Raw genomic sequence first — 20,606 nt, forward strand, 5'->3', positions numbered from 1 at the left:
TTTTGCGCAAGTTCCATGAGCAACTTTTCATGGAATAAAATGAGTCATGCTGAGCTGATTTTCCTTCACAAAATTGCTGTACTCTCTAGTTCCTGAGAACTAGGACATGTACTGATTTCTTGGGGAGATGTTTGCTTACTGAGATTACGACTGAACAATTAGGATTATCATGGAACTACGAAAATGAGAAAAGTGGGGTCCTTAAGTTGCACGCAAGATGCGAAGAAAATGATGTTCCATGCTGCATGCCACAAGCAAGAATTTCAATTTCAATTCCCCCTTTTGGTTCCGATAATACAATGCTGACGTGGTAAGTTTTATTCTGGGTTTCCTTCTTTCAGGATTTCTTTGTGTGTGTGTGTTTGCATCGTCGAAGAGAGGTCACAGACACCTGATTGTTAAAGTAAGTGGTCTTCTGTTTTCCACATTTACTTAAAGAGAAGCAGCGAACGAATTCCCTGTAATATACTATATCTATAGGCTATTATTTTTCTCTATTATATACCTGGCTTCTACCCTCGTCCTTTCCAGTCCTGATGAAGGGTCTTGGCCTGAACGGTCACTAGAACCTGCCTGACTTGCTGAATTCCTCTAGCATTTTGTGTGTGCAGCTGCTAAACTTAGTTGAAAAAGTATTGAAGGAAACCTTTTTGAAAAGTGGAGGTCAAATTCACTAGAACATAAAAGGAAAAATATGAGCGAAATTATTGCAGCCAGTGCGATATGTTGTTGGACTCAGCTCCAAACCATAGCTAGAAAGGATTAACGTACTTAGGAAGGGGCAGAAGGTACTTCTTGAGGATCTTAATTGCAAAAGTTGGTTTTTTTTGTGACGATGTAAGAGTAGATTTCAAGTGCAGTATATTTGATGTTGCACATATGATTTTAACAATGCTCTTCACAAACTTTCCAATGAAGGCCATTGATAAATAAAGATCAAAGTCCAAATTTCAAAGTGGATTTTTTTCATTGTTAATGCACATATATGTCACCACGTACAACATTGCGGTGACTTTCTTGGGGACATAATCAATAAATCCATAATAAAATGCTAATAATAATAGACTCAATGAAAGACTTGGCCGTTTAGCCAGTGTGCAAAAGGTAACAAACTGTTGTCAAAACAAATACAAAAAGGAAGAAGTAATAATAACACATAAATAAGCAATAAATATGGAGAATATTTGATGAGGAATCCTTGAAAGTGAGTCCATAAGTTATGGGAAAATTTCAGTGATGGAGCAAGTAAAGTGAAGTGCAGTTACCCGTTTTGGTTTAAGAGCTTCATGTAAAACTGCTCCTGAAACTGGTGGTAAAACTGTTCCTGAAACTGGTGGCGTGGGTCCTGAAGCTCCCTATCTTCTTCCCGGTGGCAGCAACAATAAAAGCTCATGTCCTGGGTACTGTGTGTTGTGTGTGTATGGCGGGGGGGGGGGTGTTCTGGGAGGGGTGTCCTTGATGATGTATGTATTCCTGCGACAATGCTTCATATAGATGTGTTCAATTAGATTTTTGGATCATTGGTATCGCTTCTGGGGAAGTTGGGACCTGTATAGATAGGATATGTTGCACCTGAACTCGAGGGGGAGCAATATCCTTGCAGGCAGCTTTGCCAGCATTGTTCGGGAGGGTTTAAACTAACTTGCAAGGGGGGTGGGGTGGGACCCAGAGCGATAGAGCAGTGAAAGTTTAAGAGAATACTCGACAGGTATATGGAGGAAGTTAAGAGAGTACTAGACAGGTATATGGGGGGTTACATGGGAGGCAGGGTTTGAGGATCGGCTCAACATTGTGGACCGAAGGGCCTGTAATGTGCTGAACTATTTTATGTTAAATGTTCAGTAGTGGGGAGATATTTACTCGTGGTGGACCGGATCGTATCCTCTACTTTTTTCAGGATTTTCTATTCAAGGGCATTGGCGTTTCAAACCAGGTTGTGATACAGCTGGTCAGTATTCTCGCCAATACACGTCTATAGATGCCCGTCTAAATTTTAGATGGCATGCCGAATCGTTGAAAACTCATCAGGAAGTAGAGGTGCTAGCATGCGTCCTTCTTAATTACACTTAAGTGCTGGGCGCATGACAGGTCCCCTGAAATGATAACACCGAGGAATTTAAAGTTGCTGACCGTCTCCACCTCTCATCCTCCAATGAGGAATAGAGCATTGACCTCGGGTTTTCTCCTTCTGAAGTCAGTAATCAGTTCTTTGGTCTTCCTGTCATTAGGTAAGAGATATTTGTTAGGGCACCACTCAAGCAAATTTTCAATCCGGTCAAAATGGCATCCGAGAACAGGGATTCTTCGGGCGACATCTTGCAAAACCCAGCCAATTTTCTGTGTTTTCTTTCTTATCGACGATTGGTGGGTGGATGATATGTTACTTTTGTGCAAGGGAGGAGTTGGAGATTATTGTTGCTGTTCATGTTGGTGTACTCAGCCTCATCTCCCTTGCTGATGCATCCAGCTATGGCAGAGCCATCCGAAAACTTCTGAAGATGACAAGACTCTGTGCAGTAGTTGAAGTCCGAGGTGTAAATGGTGAAGAGAAAGGGAGACAAGACAGTCCCCTGTGGAGCCCCAGTGCTGCTGATCACTCTGTCGGACACACAGTGTTGCAAGCACACGTACTGTAGTCTGCCAGTCAGGTAATCAAGAATCCATGATACCAGGGAAGCATCCACCTGCATCGTTATCAGCTTCTCCCCCAGCAGAGCAGGGCGGATGGCGGATGGAGCAGGACCCATACAGCTTGGCACCAGTGTCGTCGCAGAGCACTGTGTGATTAAGTGCCTTGCTCAAGGACACACACACGTTCCCTCGGCTGGGGCTTGAACTCACGACCTTCAGGTAGCTAGTCCAATGCCTTAACCACTTAGCTCACACGGCTAATATAATGGGACATAGTATTAAGATGTTAGGAGCAAAGTATAATGGGAGATGTCAGGAGTATGATTTTGTACACGGAGAGTAGTAGGTGCGTGGAACGCGCTGCCAGAATTGATGGTATAGGCAGATATATTAGGGATTCTAGGACAGTTCCATGATTAAAACAAAATTAATGGTTATGTGGGAGACATACTGGTTATTGTTCTTGGAGTACGTTAACAGGTTAGCACATAATCGTGGGCCGAAGGGTTTGTACTGTGTTGTATTGTTCTTTGCTCTATAGAAGGAAAAATGTTTGCGCTGTTGGCGAGAATATAGCTCGAAAGAAGCCTTGGTAACTTTTAATAGATATCTGAAGAGACATAGAATGCAATTTTTAAACTTAGGCATATAGCGCAGAGTAAACCCTTTCAGTCTTTCAAGCATTGACGCCCATCAACCCCCGATTAAACTTAGCCTAATCACGGGAAAATTTACAATGGCAAATTAACCCTCTAATCGGTACTGGTATGGACTGTAGGAGGTAACCGGAGCGCACGGAGAAGTGCAACACATTCCAAGGAGGACGTACAGACTCCTTATAGAGGACTTCGCAATTGAACTCCGAACTCCGAGCCCCGAACTGTAATAGCAGAGTGCTTAGTGCTAAGCTATGTCGCCCATGGTAGTCGGGGTGGTCCATAAGTCATGGATAGGCCATCTCCACATTTTGTTAATAAGTGAAATAGAGCATCTATCGCAAATGTATTTAGAAGGCAGCAGCAAAAGCAAATTCAAGGCTTTTTGTTTGTTTGGCTGCTTTTATAGATATCAATTGATAGAGTTCAATTTGAGGCTTCATATTGAATGCATGGATGATAACGTTTCTGATAAACAAAGTAGGACTTTCCTATTTATATCGTATCCGATGCCTAAGTTCAGACACGATTGTCCTAATGAACGCTCTCGGGCCACACATTGTGGGAATGCAAAGTTGGCGCCAGAATGACTGGCAATACATCATTGTGTGTGTTGTTAACACAAACGACCAATATCACTGTTTATTTTGATATACATGTAATAGGTAATATCTTGTCAGTTTGTTTCTGACAGTTTTACGTCCCCAGTGCAATTAGCCACGGTAGAGTACAATAACCAAAGTCAATTCTCATTGTGCATTCATAGTGCTAAGCAAACGCAAGTGTATGAAAAACTGAGCAGTTTGTGGACAGCGATAGAAACTATAAATAGTTCTCCAGCATTCCAGCATAGGCCGTAAACGCTTACATAGACACTAGGGAGACCGCAGATGCTGGAAATATTGAACAACACACACACACACAGAGCTTGCGACCGCAGTCTAGTCCCTTCACTGGGCCTGAAGGGTCAATCTGCCCCCAGTGCGCACCGAGGGCGTGGAATCCGCGAAAGCCTCAGATAATTGAGGCTTTTCTGGATTATGTCTCTTTTTGGAATGGGGCTTGACGGACTGGGACAAAAGGACATTAGCCCGAGTTCAAGTGACTGAAAACATTATTTTGCAACACAATTGCAGCATGCATTACTTATAAGTGAACCATTGAAAATAATGATTCGATCGAACAATTATTATTTTGGCATAAATGACATTCACCATTACGTATTTTTACGAATGGTGACGAAGTGGCTCCTGATTGCACTGGAGGCAGTGGCGTTTGACACATTTCCAAAGAAATGATCTGGGCTGGCTTGTGCCAAAAATCTGTATTAGCAAACTAATTTTTTCTGACTTCACTTACAGGCAGTCTCTGAAACATGGTTTGGAATGTGGTCCTTTGGTCAGCAATGCTCCTCGGTAAGCAATGCACACTTAGAGACTCACATACCGGCATAAGAATATACAAACACACACACACACACACACACACACACACACACACACACACACAACTAACAAAGGGTACTTTACCGAGAACATGGGGTGAAGGCCTTGAAAGTGAGTACATAGGTTGTGAGAACATTTCAATGACGGGACAAGTGTAGTTGAATGGTTGAGGGGTAATAACTGGTCATGAAACTGGTGATGTGGGTACTGAGGCTCATTTACCTTCTTCCTGCTGGCAGAGTGGTGGAGGGTCCTTGGTGACGATGGGTGCTGCTTTCCTGAGACAGCGATTCGTGTACGTGTGCTCAATAGTCGGGAGTGTTTTACCCGTGATTGACTGGGCTATATTGACTACTTCTTTGTAGGATTTTCTATCAAGGCCATCGGTGGTTCCATACCAGGCTGTGATTCAGCCAGTCCACGTACTTTCCACCACATAACTACACAAGTTTGTCAAAGCTTTAGATGTTTTGCCGAATCTTAGCAACCTCCTAAGGGAATACAGGCGCTGTCATGCTTTCTTTGTAATGGCACTTACATACTGTGTCTAGGTCAGAACCCCCGAACTCTTAACACCGAGAAATTTAAAGTTGCTGATCCTCAATGCCACTGATCTTCCGATGAGGACAGGCTCATGGACTTACGGTTTCCTCCTACTGAAATCAATAATCAGCTCATTGTTCTTGCTGTCATTGAGTGCGAGGTTGTTGTTAGCAAAGTTTAATATGACGTTGGTGCTGTGCTTCGCCTTATAGTCAGCAATCTAAAGTCAGTAGAGCAGGAGCTAAGCACACAGACTTCTAGTACACCTGTGTGGATAGCGATTGTGATAATGCTGTTGCCAATCCGAAATGACTAGGTTCTGCAAGTGAGGACCCAATTGCAGCAAGGAGGTACTGAGGCCACTGACTTGAAGATTAATCATTAGCTTTGCTGGGAGGTTGGTAGTGAATGCCGAGGTGCAGTGATGAAGAGCATTTTTGCTGTATGCATTTTGCTGTCATATGTTTCCGTGTTGAGCGAAGAGAGAATGAAATGGCATCTGCCGTGGGCTTGTTGTGCTGGTAGGCAAAATGGAGCGGTTTCTAGTCGCTTCTGAGGTCGGAGTTTACATGTTTCCTCACCAACCTCTCAAAGCAGCTCAACACAGTGATGTAAGTGCTACTGGACGACTGTTATGGAGGCAGGCTACAACGCTTTTCTGAGTCATCAGTATAACTGAATGCTGCTCGAAGCAGATGAGTACCTCAGACTGCAGAAGTGAGGGGTTGAAGATCTGAGTAAATATTCCAGCCAGCCGATCAGCACAGGTCTTCAGTACTCAGCCAGGTATCCCACCTGTGCCTGTTGCTTTCCGTGGGTTCACCGTCCTGAAGAACGCTTTTAGGTCGGCCCCGGAAACTGAAATCAAAGGGTCATGGGGAAAGCTGGAAACTCATGAGCGTTCATCCATGCTTTGACGGTGAAAGTGAGCATAGAAGGCATTGCGCTCATCTGGCAGCGAAACACTGTTATAGAACATAAAACATAGAATAGTGCAGCACAGTGCAGGTCCTTTAATCCACAATGTTGTGCTGACCCTCAAACCCTGCCTCCCATATAAGCCCCCACCTTAAATTCCTCCATATACCTGTCTAGCAGTCTCTTAAACTTCACTAGTGTATCTGCCTCCACCACTGACTCAGGCAGTGCATTCCACGCACCAACCACTCTCTGAGTAAAAAACCCTCCTCTAATATTCCCCTTGAACCTCCTACCACTTACCTGAAAGCCATGTTCTCTTGTATTCAACAGTGGTGCCCTGGGGAAGAGGCGCTGGCTATCCACTCTATCTATTCCTCTTACTATCTTGTACACCTCTATCATGTCTCCTCTCATCCTCCCTCTCTCCAAAGAATAAAGCCCTAGCTCCCTTAATCTCTGATCATAATGCATACTCTCTAAACCAGGCAGCATCCTGGTAAGTCTTCTCTGTACCCTTTCCAATGCTCCACATCCTTCCTATAGTGAGGCGACCAGAACTGGACACACTACTCCAAGTGTAGCCTAAACAGAGTTTTATAGAGCTGCATCATTACCTCGCGACTCTTAAACTCTATCCCTCGACTTATGAAAGCTAACACACCATAAGCTTTCTTAACTACCCTATCCACCTGTGAGGGAACTTTCAGGGATCTATGGCATTGTACCTCCAGATCCCTCTTCTTCTCCACACTACTAAGTATCCTGCCATTTACTTTGTACTCTGCCTTGGAGTTTGTCCTTCCAAAGTGTACCACCTCACACCTCTCAGGGTTGAACTCTATCTGCCACTTCTCAGCCCACTTCTGCATCCTATCAATGTCTCTCTGCAATCTTCGACAACCCCCTACACTATCTACAACACCACCAACCTTTGTGTCGCCTGCAAACTTGCCAACCCACCCTTCCACCCCCACATCCAGTTGTTAATGAAAATCACGAGACGTAGTGGTCCCAGAACAGATCCTTGTGGGACACCACTAGTCAAAACCCTCCAATCTGAATGTACTCCCTCCACCACCACCCTCTGCCTTCTGCAGGCAAGCCAATTCTGAATCCACCTGGCCAAACTTCCCTGGACCCCATGCCTTCTGACTTTCTGAATAAGCCTACCGTGTGGAACCTTGTCAAATGCCTTACTAAAATCCATATAGATCACATCCACTGCACTACCCTCATCTACATGCCTGGTCACCTCCTCAAAGAACACGATCTGCCCTTCACAAAGCCATGATCACTGTCCCTGATCAGACCATGATTCTCTAAATGCCCAGCTATCCTAACTCTAAGAATCTTTTCCAACAGCTTTCCCACCACAGACGTAAGGCTCACTGGTCTATAATTACCCGGACTATCCCTACTACCTTTTTTGAACAAGGGGACAACATTCGCCTCCCTCCAATCCTCCAGTACGATTCCCATGGAAAACGAGGACATAAAGATCCTAGCCAGAGGCTCAGCAATCTCTTCCCTCGCCTCGTGGAGCAGCCTGGGGAATATTCCGTCAGGCCTCGGGAACTTATCCATCCTAATCTATTTTAACAATTCCAACACCTCCTCTCCCTTAATATCAACATGCTCCAGAACATCAACCTCACTCATATTGTCCTCTCCATCATATTATCCTCTCCATCATCAAGTTCTCTCTCATTGGTGAATACCGAAGAGAAGTATTCATTGAGGAGCTCGCTCACTTCCACAGCCTCCAGGCACATCTTCCCACCTTTATCTCTGATCGGTCCTACCTTCACTCCTGTCATCCTTTTTTTCTTCACATAATTGAAGGATGCCTTGGGGTTTTCCTTTACCTTTTCCGCCAAGGCCTTCTCATGCCCCCTTCTTGCTCTTCTCGGCCCTTTCTTAAGCTCCTTTCTTGCTTCCCTATATTCCTCAATAGACCCATCTGATCCTTGCTTCCTAAACCTAATGTATGCTGCCTTCTTCCACCTGACTAGATTTTCCACCTCACTTCTCACCCATGGTTCCTTCACACTACCATTCTTTATCTTCCTTACGGGGACAAATTTATCCCGAACATCCTGCAAGAGATCTCTAAACATCGACCACATGTCCATAGTACATTTTCCAGCAAAAACATCATCCCAATTCACACCCGCAAGTTCTAGCCTTATAGCCTCATAATTTGCCCTTCCCCAGTTAAAGATTTTCTTGTCCACTCTGATTCTATCCCTTTCCATGATAATGCTAAAGGCCAGGGAGCGGTGGTCACCGTCTCCCAGATGCATACCCACTGAGAGATCTGTGACCTGACCCGGTTCATTACCTAGTACTAGATCTAGTATGGCATTCCCCCTAGTCAGCCTGTCCATACACTGTGACAGGAATCCATTCTGGACACACGTAACAAACTCTGCCCCACTAAACTCTTGGAACTAATCAGGTGCCAATCAATATTAGGGAAGTTGAAGTCACCCATGATAACAACCCTGTTATTTTTGCACCTTTCTAAAATCTGGCTCCCAATCTGCTCCTCTGTATCTCTGCTGCTACAAGGGGGCCAATAGAATACCCCCAATAGAGTAACTGCTCCCTTCCTGTTCCTGACTTCCACCCATACTGACTCAAAAGACGATCCTGCTACATTACCCACCCTTTCTGTAGCTGTAATAGTATCCCTGACCAGCAATGCCACCTCCTCCCCCTTTTCCGCCCTCTCTATCCCTTTTAAAGTACTGAAATCCAGGAATATTGAGAATCCATTCTTGCCCTGGTGCCAGCCAAGTCTCTGTAATGGCCACTACATCATACTTCCATGTATGTATCCAAGCATCACCTTTGTCCCTGATGCTTCTTGCATTGAGGTACACACAGTTTAGCCCTTCTACCTTACTCTCTTTACACCGTTTATTCTGTTTCTCTTTCCTCAAAGCCTCTCTGTAAGTTAGATCTGGCTTTACTCCATGCACTTCTTTCACTGCTCTATCACTCTGGGTCCCATTCCCCTTGCAAATTAGTTTAAAACCTCCCGATCCATGCCATGAACCTACCTGCAAGAATATTTGCTCCCCCTCGAGTTCAGGTGCAATCCATCCAATCTGTGCAGGTCCCACCTTCCCCAGAAGAGATCCCAATGATCCAATAATCTAAAACCCTACTCCCTGCACCAACTCCTCAGCCAAGCATTCAACTGCCATCTCTTCCAATTCTTACCATCACTGTCACGTAGCACTGGTAGCAATCCTGAGAAGGCCACCCTTGAGGTCCTGTTCTTCAGCCTTCTGCCTAGTTCCCGAAACTCACACTTCAGGACCTCATCCCTCCTCCTGCCTATGTCGTTGGTGCCAACATGTATCACGACTTCTGGTTGCTTTCCCTCTCGTACCAGGATGTCGTGCACCCAGTCAGAGACATCCCGGACCCTGGCACCCGGGAGGCAACAAACCATGCGGGTGTCCTTCTCACGTCCACAAAATCTCCTGTCTGCTCCCCTGACAATACAGTCTCCAATGACGACAGCTCTCCTCTTCTCCATCCTACCCTTCTGCACCACCAGGTCAGACTCAGTGCCAGAGGCCCTGCCACCGTAGCTCACACCTGGTCGGTCGTCCCCGCCAACAGTATCCAGGACGGTAAACTTATTATTCAGGGGAATGGCTACAGGGGTGCTCTGCACTACCTGTCTTCTCACCTTCGCTTTCCCCCCTCTGACTGTCACGCAACGACCTGCTTCCGACAGCCTAGGTGTGACTACCTTCCTGTAGCTCTCATCTATGACTGCCTCATTCTCCCTTATGGGTTGAAGCTCATCCAGCTGCTGCTCCAGATTCCTTCCACGGTCTTCCAGATCGCCCCGCCGTATGCACTTCTGGCAGATGTGACTCTGCGGGAGAGGGGCATTCCCGCATGTCTGCCACATCTCATATGACAGGCACATCACCGTTTCAGGAGACATTGTAAAGACCAACTGCGAGCAAGCTTGTCCTCTGCCTCTTCTTGTCAAAGCTTCTCAAGTTAAAGCCTCAAAGCTCCACTCCTTCACTGGCCCACTCACTCACGGGCCGCTTCGCTTGAGCTATCGCTCTATTTATCTGTTTGAGCTTTTCAAAATGCTTGGTCACCTGACTTCGATTGCCCAATCAGCTGCTTTCTGCTGAGTCTGAGTTATTTAAATCTTGATTGTCTAATCAACGGCGTTCTGCTGATCTGTTCAAATCTTGATTGACTTGATTGCACAGACCAACTGTCAAAACTGACAGAGTCTCTCGAGTCAAAGCCTCAAAGCTCCACTCCTTCACTGGCCGCTTTCCACCTATCACCTATGTCACCTGGTTTCACTTTGTAGGAGATGTTAGAATTCAAGCCCCAGCTGTCGAGGAAACTTCAACGAGTCAAATGTAGTGTGGATTGTCCACTTCGCACGTACGCTGGCTTTCCGGAGATCGTACCTGGATCTCTTGTATCTTACTTGGCCTCCAGTGCCGAATGCCGCTGGTCTCGGCAGATTGCGGATTTCATGTTTCATCCAGGGCTTCTGGTTAGGGAAGACTCTGAAGGACTTTGAGGGGGCATCTCTTCTACAACCTAGGTATATTCATTCAGATCACAGATAACTCATGCAACACGGTGCAATCCTCCGACTCGAAGCAGATAACCATTTCATTGCCTCCCACGACCACTGGCAATGGCAAATTGCACTGCGGGAAACAAACAAAGGCAGAACGTACGCCAAATTTAGTAGGAATCTATGGAGTGTTGCAGAGCTGAGGGTACTTTGGAAATAAGTGGATAGAATCCTGGAAATGGCAGCGTCAGTTGACAGTGTGGATTTTGGGATGCTTGCCATCATTGCTGTGTCATTCTTTATAACAGTTGTGTCGTCAGGTTACAGCTTCTTGAAACATTGTCAGCGGTTTTAGTCCCCACATTATAGGAAGAATACGATTAAATTAGGAGAGAAAGAATGGTATATGGCGACAATGTTTACTACATGGATGGTTTGTCTGAGTTAAGTCGTCATTTACCGATGTGCACGTCTACCGTCAAACGAGACAACATCTCTCCGAACCAGGGTTTAAAGCACTGCAGTATACATATCACACATACATATAATATCTTATGAAAGCACAGATGGCATCTGCAGATGGACTACACATAAATAAACAAACTAAAGTGCATAAATTAAATACTGTAAGGTACAGAGCAGATTAACCAGTGACATTTTGAATGCGATGCGGCAGAGAGTTCAGAAGCCTAATGGCCCGAGGGAAGAAAATGTTTCCGATGCTGACCGGTCTTTTATTATGCATCGGATTTTCCTGCCTAATTGTAGAAAGTCAAAGAGGATGCTGGATGGATAATAAGGAGCGCTGCGAACGCAGGCACCTAACACTACGGGCCCTGTGTACGCAGCGCTCCTGATGCATTTCCTCTTTGGATGGTAGGGAGACCCCGATGATCCCCTCAGCCGTTCCCACAGTCCTTTACGGAGATTTCTGGTCCGATGCTCAGTTGGTTCCTTACGAGATGGAGATGCAGCTAGTCAGTAAGAGAAACGATTTGGGAAGTTTTCAGTATCTGAGGGGATCTTTTTCAGAGAGAGGACGGTTAGAAAATGGAGAGTACTGCCTGAAGAGTTGGTGGAGACAGGTACTTTAAGAAGCATCGAATACTTTAATCACCACAGCATAGAAGCCTTTGGACCAAAAGTGGGTAAATGAGATCAGCGTAGCTATGCGCAACTGGTGGTTTTGACATAGTGGGCCGAAAGGAAGATACGAGACAATGAGATTATTTCTGGTTACAGGATCTACAAGAACTAACGGAGTAATCAAACAATCGCCAGAGCAAATCACGGTTACTGAAGGGGGCACGGCGCAGCTGAATTGTAGTTATATCAGTAAAATAAACGATACAAGGAAGGTGATCGGAGCCATTACCTGGTACAAGGACGAGGAAAACCGTACCGTTTGCAACTGGTGCAGCGGGTTTCATGGTCGCGTAAGGACCAACAGTTCGATGGGCATTTTAAGCCAATCTGTACAAATTGTCGACGTCAGAAAGAACGATACAGGGAAGTATTACTGCAGAGCACATCTTCTCGGGAGGGGAGTTTATCTTGGAAAAGGGACACAAGTTACAGTCATACGTAAGTTAGTCTTATATTGCATTTATCTTCGACGTTCTATGCGTATTTCTCAACTTCTGCAATAAAGTGTACCTCAGTGCAAATTTAGACAGAGAAATTCTGAATATCATTGACATAGTGATGGTGAATTACATGTTGATAAAATAGTGAAAGGTAGATTAACATTGCAATCGACATAATCAGGTTAATTCCCAGAATCAGTCACACACCACCAGAAAGAAATCAAATAAACAAACAGAAGAAAATGCTGGGATTGCCCAGCATTATCTAGGAAACGGGCAGAAGTCTGCATTATCTTCGCTTCACGTTCAGTGTTGTACTACCCTCAACAACATCCGCAAAGGAAAAAAAATCGTATTTAAGCGTCAGAGCTTTGGAATATATGACTATAAGACCATAAGATGTAGGAACAGTATTAGGCCATCTGGCAATCAATGCCTTTTATAAATCTGTATCAGATCTCGCCTTAGCCTTCATCGCTCCAGAGAACACAGCACAGATTTTCCAGCCTCTCGTTATTCCAGATATCCTAGTCTAAGTCAAGCAATATCCATATTTAGTTGAAAATAGCGTCGCAGATAGGGTAATCAGGGTGAATAGGGTAAATGCAAGCATGGTGAAAGGTGAAATATTTAAGGGGAATATGAGGGGAAACATGAGGACCAAGAAAGTGTAGAACGAGTTACTAGCACAAGTGGTGCATATAAGCTCGATTCCAACGTTTAAGTGAAGTTCGGATGGTGGGGTTCTGGAGAGCAATGGACCGGCGGAGCTTGATGGGAGTAGGCCTATTAAATATGTCGACACGGGCGGAATGGCCTGTTTCTGTGCTGTACTTTTTTATGACTTCATACCGGAATTCCGGGATATCTCTCCTACACCATTTCCAAAGCCTCAACGTCCTTACTATAATCGGGCAAACAGACCTGTCTGGGATATTCCAGATGCGGCCTAACTAGAGTTTTGTGAAGTTACAACACAGCTTACTGACTTTTGAGCTCAATGCCCCGACTTGTAAAGACAATGCCTTCTCAACTGCTGTTTGGAAAGCATTTGAAAGCAACTGATCAAAATCACAAACGTGAGACAATGAATTGGTGGCGAAGATGCTGACTAAAGAGGAAGGGCGCCAGGGAATCATAAAACCATTATGATAATTGTTACTTGTGGGCTAGATTTCCAAGGCGATTAAAGTAGATTCAGTGGGTTGAATTTCACCCCGGTAGTTGAACAATTTACTTTCGGACAGTTTAATATGAAGGAAATAAATTGCTACATGGTGTAAAATTTAAGACTTTCATGTCAGGTTAACTTTGCTTTATGCAACACACATCAAAGTTGCTGGTGAACGCAGCAGGCCAGGCAGCATCTCTAGGAAGAGGTACAGTCGACGTTTCGTGCCGAGACTCTTCGTCAGGACTAACTGATGGAAGGGCTAGTAAGAGATTTATTTGCTTTATTGTTGTTTTCAACCCTGCTGCGCGAAAAACAGACTTAAACTGTAAGTCAATAAGGCATAGTAAGAGAATTAATGCTTCACCATTGCATCGTAGCTAATTGATTATCCCTCTCAAACCCATTATACTGCGGAAGGACAAACCCTATATATGATCCGGAACGAATAGCTGCTGCCCAAATGGAACAAAATTGTAAATTAAACGTTACAATAAAGCGTTACATCCACCCCGTGCGCAAGTGTATATCAATATCTCAATAGGTCCAATTCGATAAGGTGGTGATTTGGGAACGGTATACTTTAACAAAAACAAACTGCTGGAGGAAGTTACAGGGATAGGCAGCATTTGTGTAGACATAGTGGATGGTGTGGGTTGAGGCCGTGTATTAGGACTCTAAACGGTTCTATATTTGGTATAGATGCATCCTACCACAATTCATGGCACTCTCCACCAGCCATAACTCCTTTCTGTGAAAGACAGATCGCCTACAAATTCAATCAACCAATTTAACAGAATTCAGGGATGCAGCTGCCGATTGACCGTTCGCTGAGAAATCTGTAGATCAGGAATATTATTAACGGTTAATCCTCACAGAGCAGAAAGAGACAGATAAATCGAAAAATGAAAGATAGTTTGATAAAAGATGGGCAAATCAATGGCGGAATGTGGATGTCTCACGATATTAGATGGCACGTGACCACATGACGATATAACCAAATCAGCGAAGGCCTTCATGACGATTGTCTTTATTTCACTGCGTACAAGTTGCCTCCATTGTATTGAACACTTGAATGGTAAATTGACTGAAAACTTTAAAAAGTAAACATTCAGTCGCCATGCTTAATCGTCCACTTATTCAGTTAAATATCAAAAGGACTCGATATTCACGAATAAAATTATAATACAATTGTAGAAGTCAAATCGTATCAAACTGGAGAAATAACTTATTCCACTTTGCATGGGATTAGCAAATTGTAAAGGAAAACAAGGCAAAATGATACTTTTACACAGAGAACGAAAACATTTGATGCAAGTCTAAGCCTTTTAAAAGAGCAATCAATTTCCATACCAATTTCTCTCTGTAACCTACTTTCTTCACACTTCCACCAACTCCACTACAGAGAAAGAGTGATTTATAGATGTCATTTGTCAAGGTCAGGGTGGAAAATGAAGCACCCGGAGCAAACCCAGGCAGTAACAAAAAGAACGTGCGAACTCCGCACTGACGTCACCAAAACGAGGATTGAACACCCGGTGCTGGAACTGTGATACAGCATCACCTCTAGCTGCACTGCTAGGCCTCCATAATAGTTAGCGATGATAGTACCTGTCTATTTAAACCGAAACAAGCAACATTTCCATGCACAAACCCGAGATGAAATCGATAGGACTTGGACGTGATTTGTTGGTGAATGTGATTTATTTTGATTCTCAACAGCTCTTAACCCAAGGAGCTTGCGTTGGCAGCTGACTGAAATAGGACTGAAACTTGCAGTGTTTGCTTTGATCAACATTGTAACAGTTTTCGGCATCTGCACCTGGGGGACATCTAGAGCTCTCATAGCAACAAATCTAGCCAACAGGCAAGTATTCATGGAAACACAGTTTAAAAAATTACCGACATGAATAGAAGTCTGCATTTGGCGAAGGATTTAAAAGTAATAGTTGTGCACAACGTTTAATAGTTCAATACAGATGTCTATTCCGGTCAATTAATACAATAAAACCAAAAGACATAGCAGTGCAATTAGGCCAATCGGCCTATGGAGTCTGCGCCGCCATTCGATCATGGCTGATTTATTGTCCCTCTCAACACCATTCTCCTGTCTTCTCCCCGTAACCTTTGACGCTGTTACTAATCAAGATCCTATCAACCTCTGTTTTAAATAAACTCAATGAATGGGCCGCCACCACTGTCTGTGCCAATAAGCTCCAGACATTCACGGGTTCTAGCTAAAGATGGTAAGATCTACTCTGCTCCGCAGTTTCGTGTGTCACAAACAATTCTCGAGAAACATATCTTAGGGGTGCTTTGCAGTTAATGGTGTTTATGTCTTGGTAATAATTATTTAAGACATTTTACTGAAAATTGAACAGATAATAAATTTGAAAATCCTGCTTTGCCTGTCTGATCCATTATGGCTATTGGTAGTTGTTCAGCCAAGATACTCAAATCAAACTCTTCCTTTTCTTGTGGAAGCAATGTTTCGACGGAGGGTGACAAACAAAAACCGTGACAGATAATCGGAAAACGAACAGAAAAAGCCATTGATTAGCCTTACCCCTAAAACTCTAATTGAATCTACACATTTCGCACGAATGAGTAGTAGCACTAAAATTTAAATGGGCATTCAAAATATAAACGTATTGAGAATGTCTGCTTACTTAACAAATCTCGCTTTAAAGAGAAATATTCTCGTAAGTTCCAATCTAATGTAATCTCTGATCATATTATAGTTATTTTCACGATCAAATGATGCTTATGAAAGTGGTAACCGATCAATTATGATGGAATAAGTACGAAGGGCCAGATGACCTATTGATACGTTAATATCTTATGCTCTTGGGGTTTTCAGGAGGATTGAGGGAAATATTCAACTTGTTTAGATATTAATATTCACAGAAATGAGAAGATGGAGTTCACTATGCATTACCTTGCTCCATCTGGAATTACAAAAGCATGGAAATTTAGCACGTCTTTTAGATCAGCTATTTTGAATAAAAATGACACAGATGCTGGAAATGAAATAATAAAGAAAAATAAATGCTGACTACATTCAATAGGGCAGGCAGCGCCAGTGCTGAGAACACAGGATTATATTAGGTAGCGAGGGAAATGCTTTGATTGTATTTAAACCTGAATCGGGAATGTTGGAAACGTCTGGTTTTCTGGCTTAAATTGTCCTGTTATGAAATCAAATGTCATCATTGCTCAATTTTCATGAAAAAAGCATATAGGCATTCTGTAAGTGTGGCGGAGAATAACAAAATTGCAGAAATAAAATGCAACTTCATTCTGAAAAATAGAATATTACTCACATTTGTAATAGGATAAGAGACTAAAACTTAAGGCAACATCCGAAATTCATTAATACATTATCTGATAGATTATTTTTCATTCATTGTCGCTATGTTCAATCACGAGCCATACCTGCCTATCTTTATTCCTTATGTGGAGTTCTGATTCCAGCTCATAGAGTCTAATAAAACAGTCGGTGCAGGTTAATGTAATTTCACTCGTTATAAAAATGCTGGCCGGAAAGGTGATATTGGGATGAATATTACAATCCAGTCTGAATACTGAGAGGTTACTCCTTTGCAAGTTCCCATTAACTGCTTCATAAATAGAATGGTGGTATTTGATTTTACTATCCTTTCTGTCAGCGAATTCTTTATCAGCACACCCGCCCAACACCCCGACTATTTGGCTTAATAATATTAGCAACTTCACTGTACTTTTCGTGCCCATGACGCTATTCAATTCTGGCAGGGACTTATTCAGTTGCTTAGGAAATGCAGGCTTCCAGTCTATCTTTTTTGGCCATCTCATAATTGCATACATACAGTGGCATGCAAAAGTTTGGGCACCCCTGGTCAAAATTTCTGCTACTGCGAATAACTAAGCGAGTAAAAGATGACCTGATTTCCAAAAGAGATAAAGTTAAAGATGACACATTTCTTTAATATTTTAATCAAGGCTAATTTTTTTATTTCTATCTTTTACAGTTTCAAAATAACAAGAAAGGAAAAGGGTCCGAAGTAAAATTTGGGCAACCTGCAAGATCTGTACTTAGTAACACCCCCTTTGGCAAGTATCACAGCTTGTAAACACTTTCTGTAGCCAGCTAAGAGACTTTCAATTCTTATTTTGGGGACTTTCGCCCAATCTTCCTTGCAAAAAGCTTCTAGTTTTGTAAGATTCTTCAGCCGTCTTGCATGCACTGCTCTTTTGAGGTCTATCCACAGATTCTCGATTATGTTTAGGTCGGGGGACTGTAAGGGCCATGGCCAAACCTTCAGCATTCGCCTCTTGGGGTAGTCCATTATGGATTTCGAGGTGTGTTTAGGATCATTATCTTGCTGTAGAAACCAACCCCTTTTCATTTTTTTTTACAGATGGTGTGATATTTGCTTCCAGAATTTGCTGGTATTTAATTGAATTCATTCTTCCCTCTACCAGTGAAATGTTACCCGTGCCACTGGCTGCAACACAAGCCCAAAGCATGATAAATCCACCCCTGTGTTTAACAGTTGGAGAGGTGTTCTTTTCATGAAACTATGCACCTTTTATCTCCAAACATACCTCTGCTCATTGCGGCCAAAAAGTTCTATTTCAACTTCATTAGTCCACAGGACTTGTCTCCAAAATGCATCAGGCATGTTTAGATGTTCCTTTGCAAACTTCTGACGCTGAATTTTGTGGTAAGGACGCAGGAAAGGTTTTCTTCTGATAACTCTTCCATGAAGGTCATATTTGTGCAGGTGTCGCTGCACAGTAGAACAGTGCACCACCATTCCAGAGTCTGCTAAATCTTCCTGAAGGTCTTTTGCAGTCAAACGGGGGTTTTAATTTAACTTTCTAGCAATCCTACGAGCAGTTCTCTCAGAAAGTTTTTTTGGTCTTCCAGACCTCAACTTGACTTCCACCGTTCCTGTTAACTGCCATTTCTTAATTACATTACGAATTGAGGAAACGGCTACCTGAAAACGCTTTGCTATCTTCTTATAGCCTTCTCCTGCTTTGTGGGCATCATTTATTTTAATTTTCAGAGTTCTAGGCAGCTGTTTAGAGGAGCCCATGGCTGCTGATTTTTGGGACAAGGTTAGAGGAGTCAGGGTATTTATAAAGCTTTGAAATTTGCATCACCTGTGCTTTCCTAACGATTGATGTGAACAAGCCATAGCCCTAACAAGCTAATTAAGGTCTGAGACCTTGGTAAAAGTTATCTGAGAGCTCAAATCTCTTGGGGCGCCCAAACCTTTGCATGGTGCACCTTTCCTTTTTTCACTCTAAAATTGTACAAAACAAAAATAATACACTAATCTTGCTTAAAATGTTGAAAAGAATGTTTCATCTTTTACTTTTTGACTTTTGGAGATCAGCTCGTCTTCTACTCACTTAACTATTCACAGTAACAGAAAATTTGACCAGGGGCCCAAACTTTTGCATACCACTGTATCAGTTAAATTTCTCAGCTGTACCTAAAATGAAAACATACGTGGGCCAACTAAAAGTTTTCCTCATAATTATCACGTGACAGCGTTGGCACCATACTTGGTAGGCAGCAAATATGGAATGGAATAAAGTGTCAACGTTTTGAGCCAAGAGACCTTTGATTAGGACTGGAAGGAAGAGGGAAGCATCAGAATAATAAGATATGTAAGGGGGACATGTACAAGCTAGAAGTTGATAGGTGAAGCCAGGTGAGAGGGATGGTAAGTCGGTGGGTAGAGTGGGGGCGTGAAGTAAGAGGTGGAAGGTGAAAGGTGGAAGCGGTGAAGTCCGAAGGAGCCGGAATCTGTCAGAGGAGGTTGGTGGACCATGGAAGAATGGGAATAAGGAGGTGCACCAGCGGGTGACGGAGTATGGTAGGGCAGTTGAGTGAGCGATGGAAGGATGGCAATGAAAAGGGGCACAAGAGGGAGATGCTAGGCAGGCGATAAATTATAATTGTAATTAATTTTGTTCCATGCTGCTTTCATTTGTTGCTGAATTAATTTATGTATTTTATTTACTCAGCTAATAATACGGAAACTTACCTGCGTGTTTGAATAAACACATCCAACAATTGGAAACCAAGAAGAACAAATACTTTGCTGAAGCTGTATTAGCAAGACATCAATATGTAGTCTCATATGCTTACAAAATTGATTCCTTATGCCTGTTGATGATAGAGCAATTCGTTAAATGGTGAAATAATACAAAATCAACACCGTGCTCAGAGTTTGCTGATTCCTGGTGACATCAGATTGTAGTTATATTATCTAAGTTTCAGTAGCCTTGAAAGTGACTTTGGATGAAATGGTTATTATTACTTTCGTCTCAGGCTGTTTCCACATACGGCTGAAAGGCTTAAACTGATAAATAAAAGCATAACAAGCTGGAAACACCTCACAGAATCAATGTTCTGAGAAAAGGTCAATCTTTGGTCTCCGGAAAGGTTCAAAGCATCTCCCACTTAAACAGTTTCTAGTTTATATATATATACACACACAGACACACACACACGCACACACACACATATATATATACAGTCTAACTCAAATGTGAACTCGCCATCCACTGATGCTGCCTGACCTGCTGGGTCTTTGGAGCATTTATGATTTTCTACATCTCTCCAACTGAAACATGGGCCTCTGAAAGCAGCTCACCAGAGTCATCCGTTCTGACAATTCTTTCAAATTGTCCCCAGGTTTAGTCCGTCTTCGAAGATCCTTCCTCTCCTGGGATGAGGTCTTTGGAGTTTCTGTTGGCATAGAACTGAGTTTTGACCACATACCCGACAGGCCCCCTATCGCCCATGAAGGAGTTACGCTTTTTTCTTTAAATTACATAACATATTGTGGGCTATTACTGTGATCTTTGAAATATTAGAACTGTAGTTTATAGGGCGGAGCTTAAAAATAATCATATTTAATATTTCCGTTACATGCACCGGGCTTTTAAGTTGTTAGTAATGGTATTAACTGAAATACTGTTCATTCCTGATTGAAGTAAAAGTTTTTCCAGAATAATAACTTCTATACATAGCTTGCGCCCGCAAAATGCTGGAGGAACTTATCAGGTCAA

General features: G+C 43.0%; 1 protein-coding gene across 2 annotated transcripts; it reads left to right on the forward strand.

Moving 5' to 3' along the window:
* Positions 1–221: 221 nt before the first annotated feature.
* LOC140197422 (natural cytotoxicity triggering receptor 3-like) lies at positions 222–19,954 on the forward strand. Of its 2 annotated transcripts, none has more exons than XM_072257382.1 (6): positions 222–310; positions 4,649–4,702; positions 12,018–12,359; positions 15,255–15,399; positions 17,543–17,624; positions 19,557–19,954. In XM_072257382.1, exons 2-5 carry the CDS (start codon positions 4,663–4,665, stop codon positions 17,577–17,579), a joined length of 564 nt encoding a protein of 187 aa, XP_072113483.1. In that variant the 5' UTR covers positions 222–310; positions 4,649–4,662; the 3' UTR covers positions 17,580–17,624; positions 19,557–19,954. The 2 variants fall into 2 exon arrangements, with proteins under 2 accessions (XP_072113483.1, XP_072113482.1); XM_072257381.1 differs by lacking the exon at positions 222–310 and adding an exon at positions 354–403.
* Positions 19,955–20,606: the final 652 nt, after the last annotated feature.

Source organism: Mobula birostris, chromosome 5, assembly GCF_030028105.1.
Source record: "Mobula birostris isolate sMobBir1 chromosome 5, sMobBir1.hap1, whole genome shotgun sequence".
NCBI lineage: Eukaryota > Metazoa > Chordata > Chondrichthyes > Myliobatiformes > Myliobatidae > Mobula > Mobula birostris.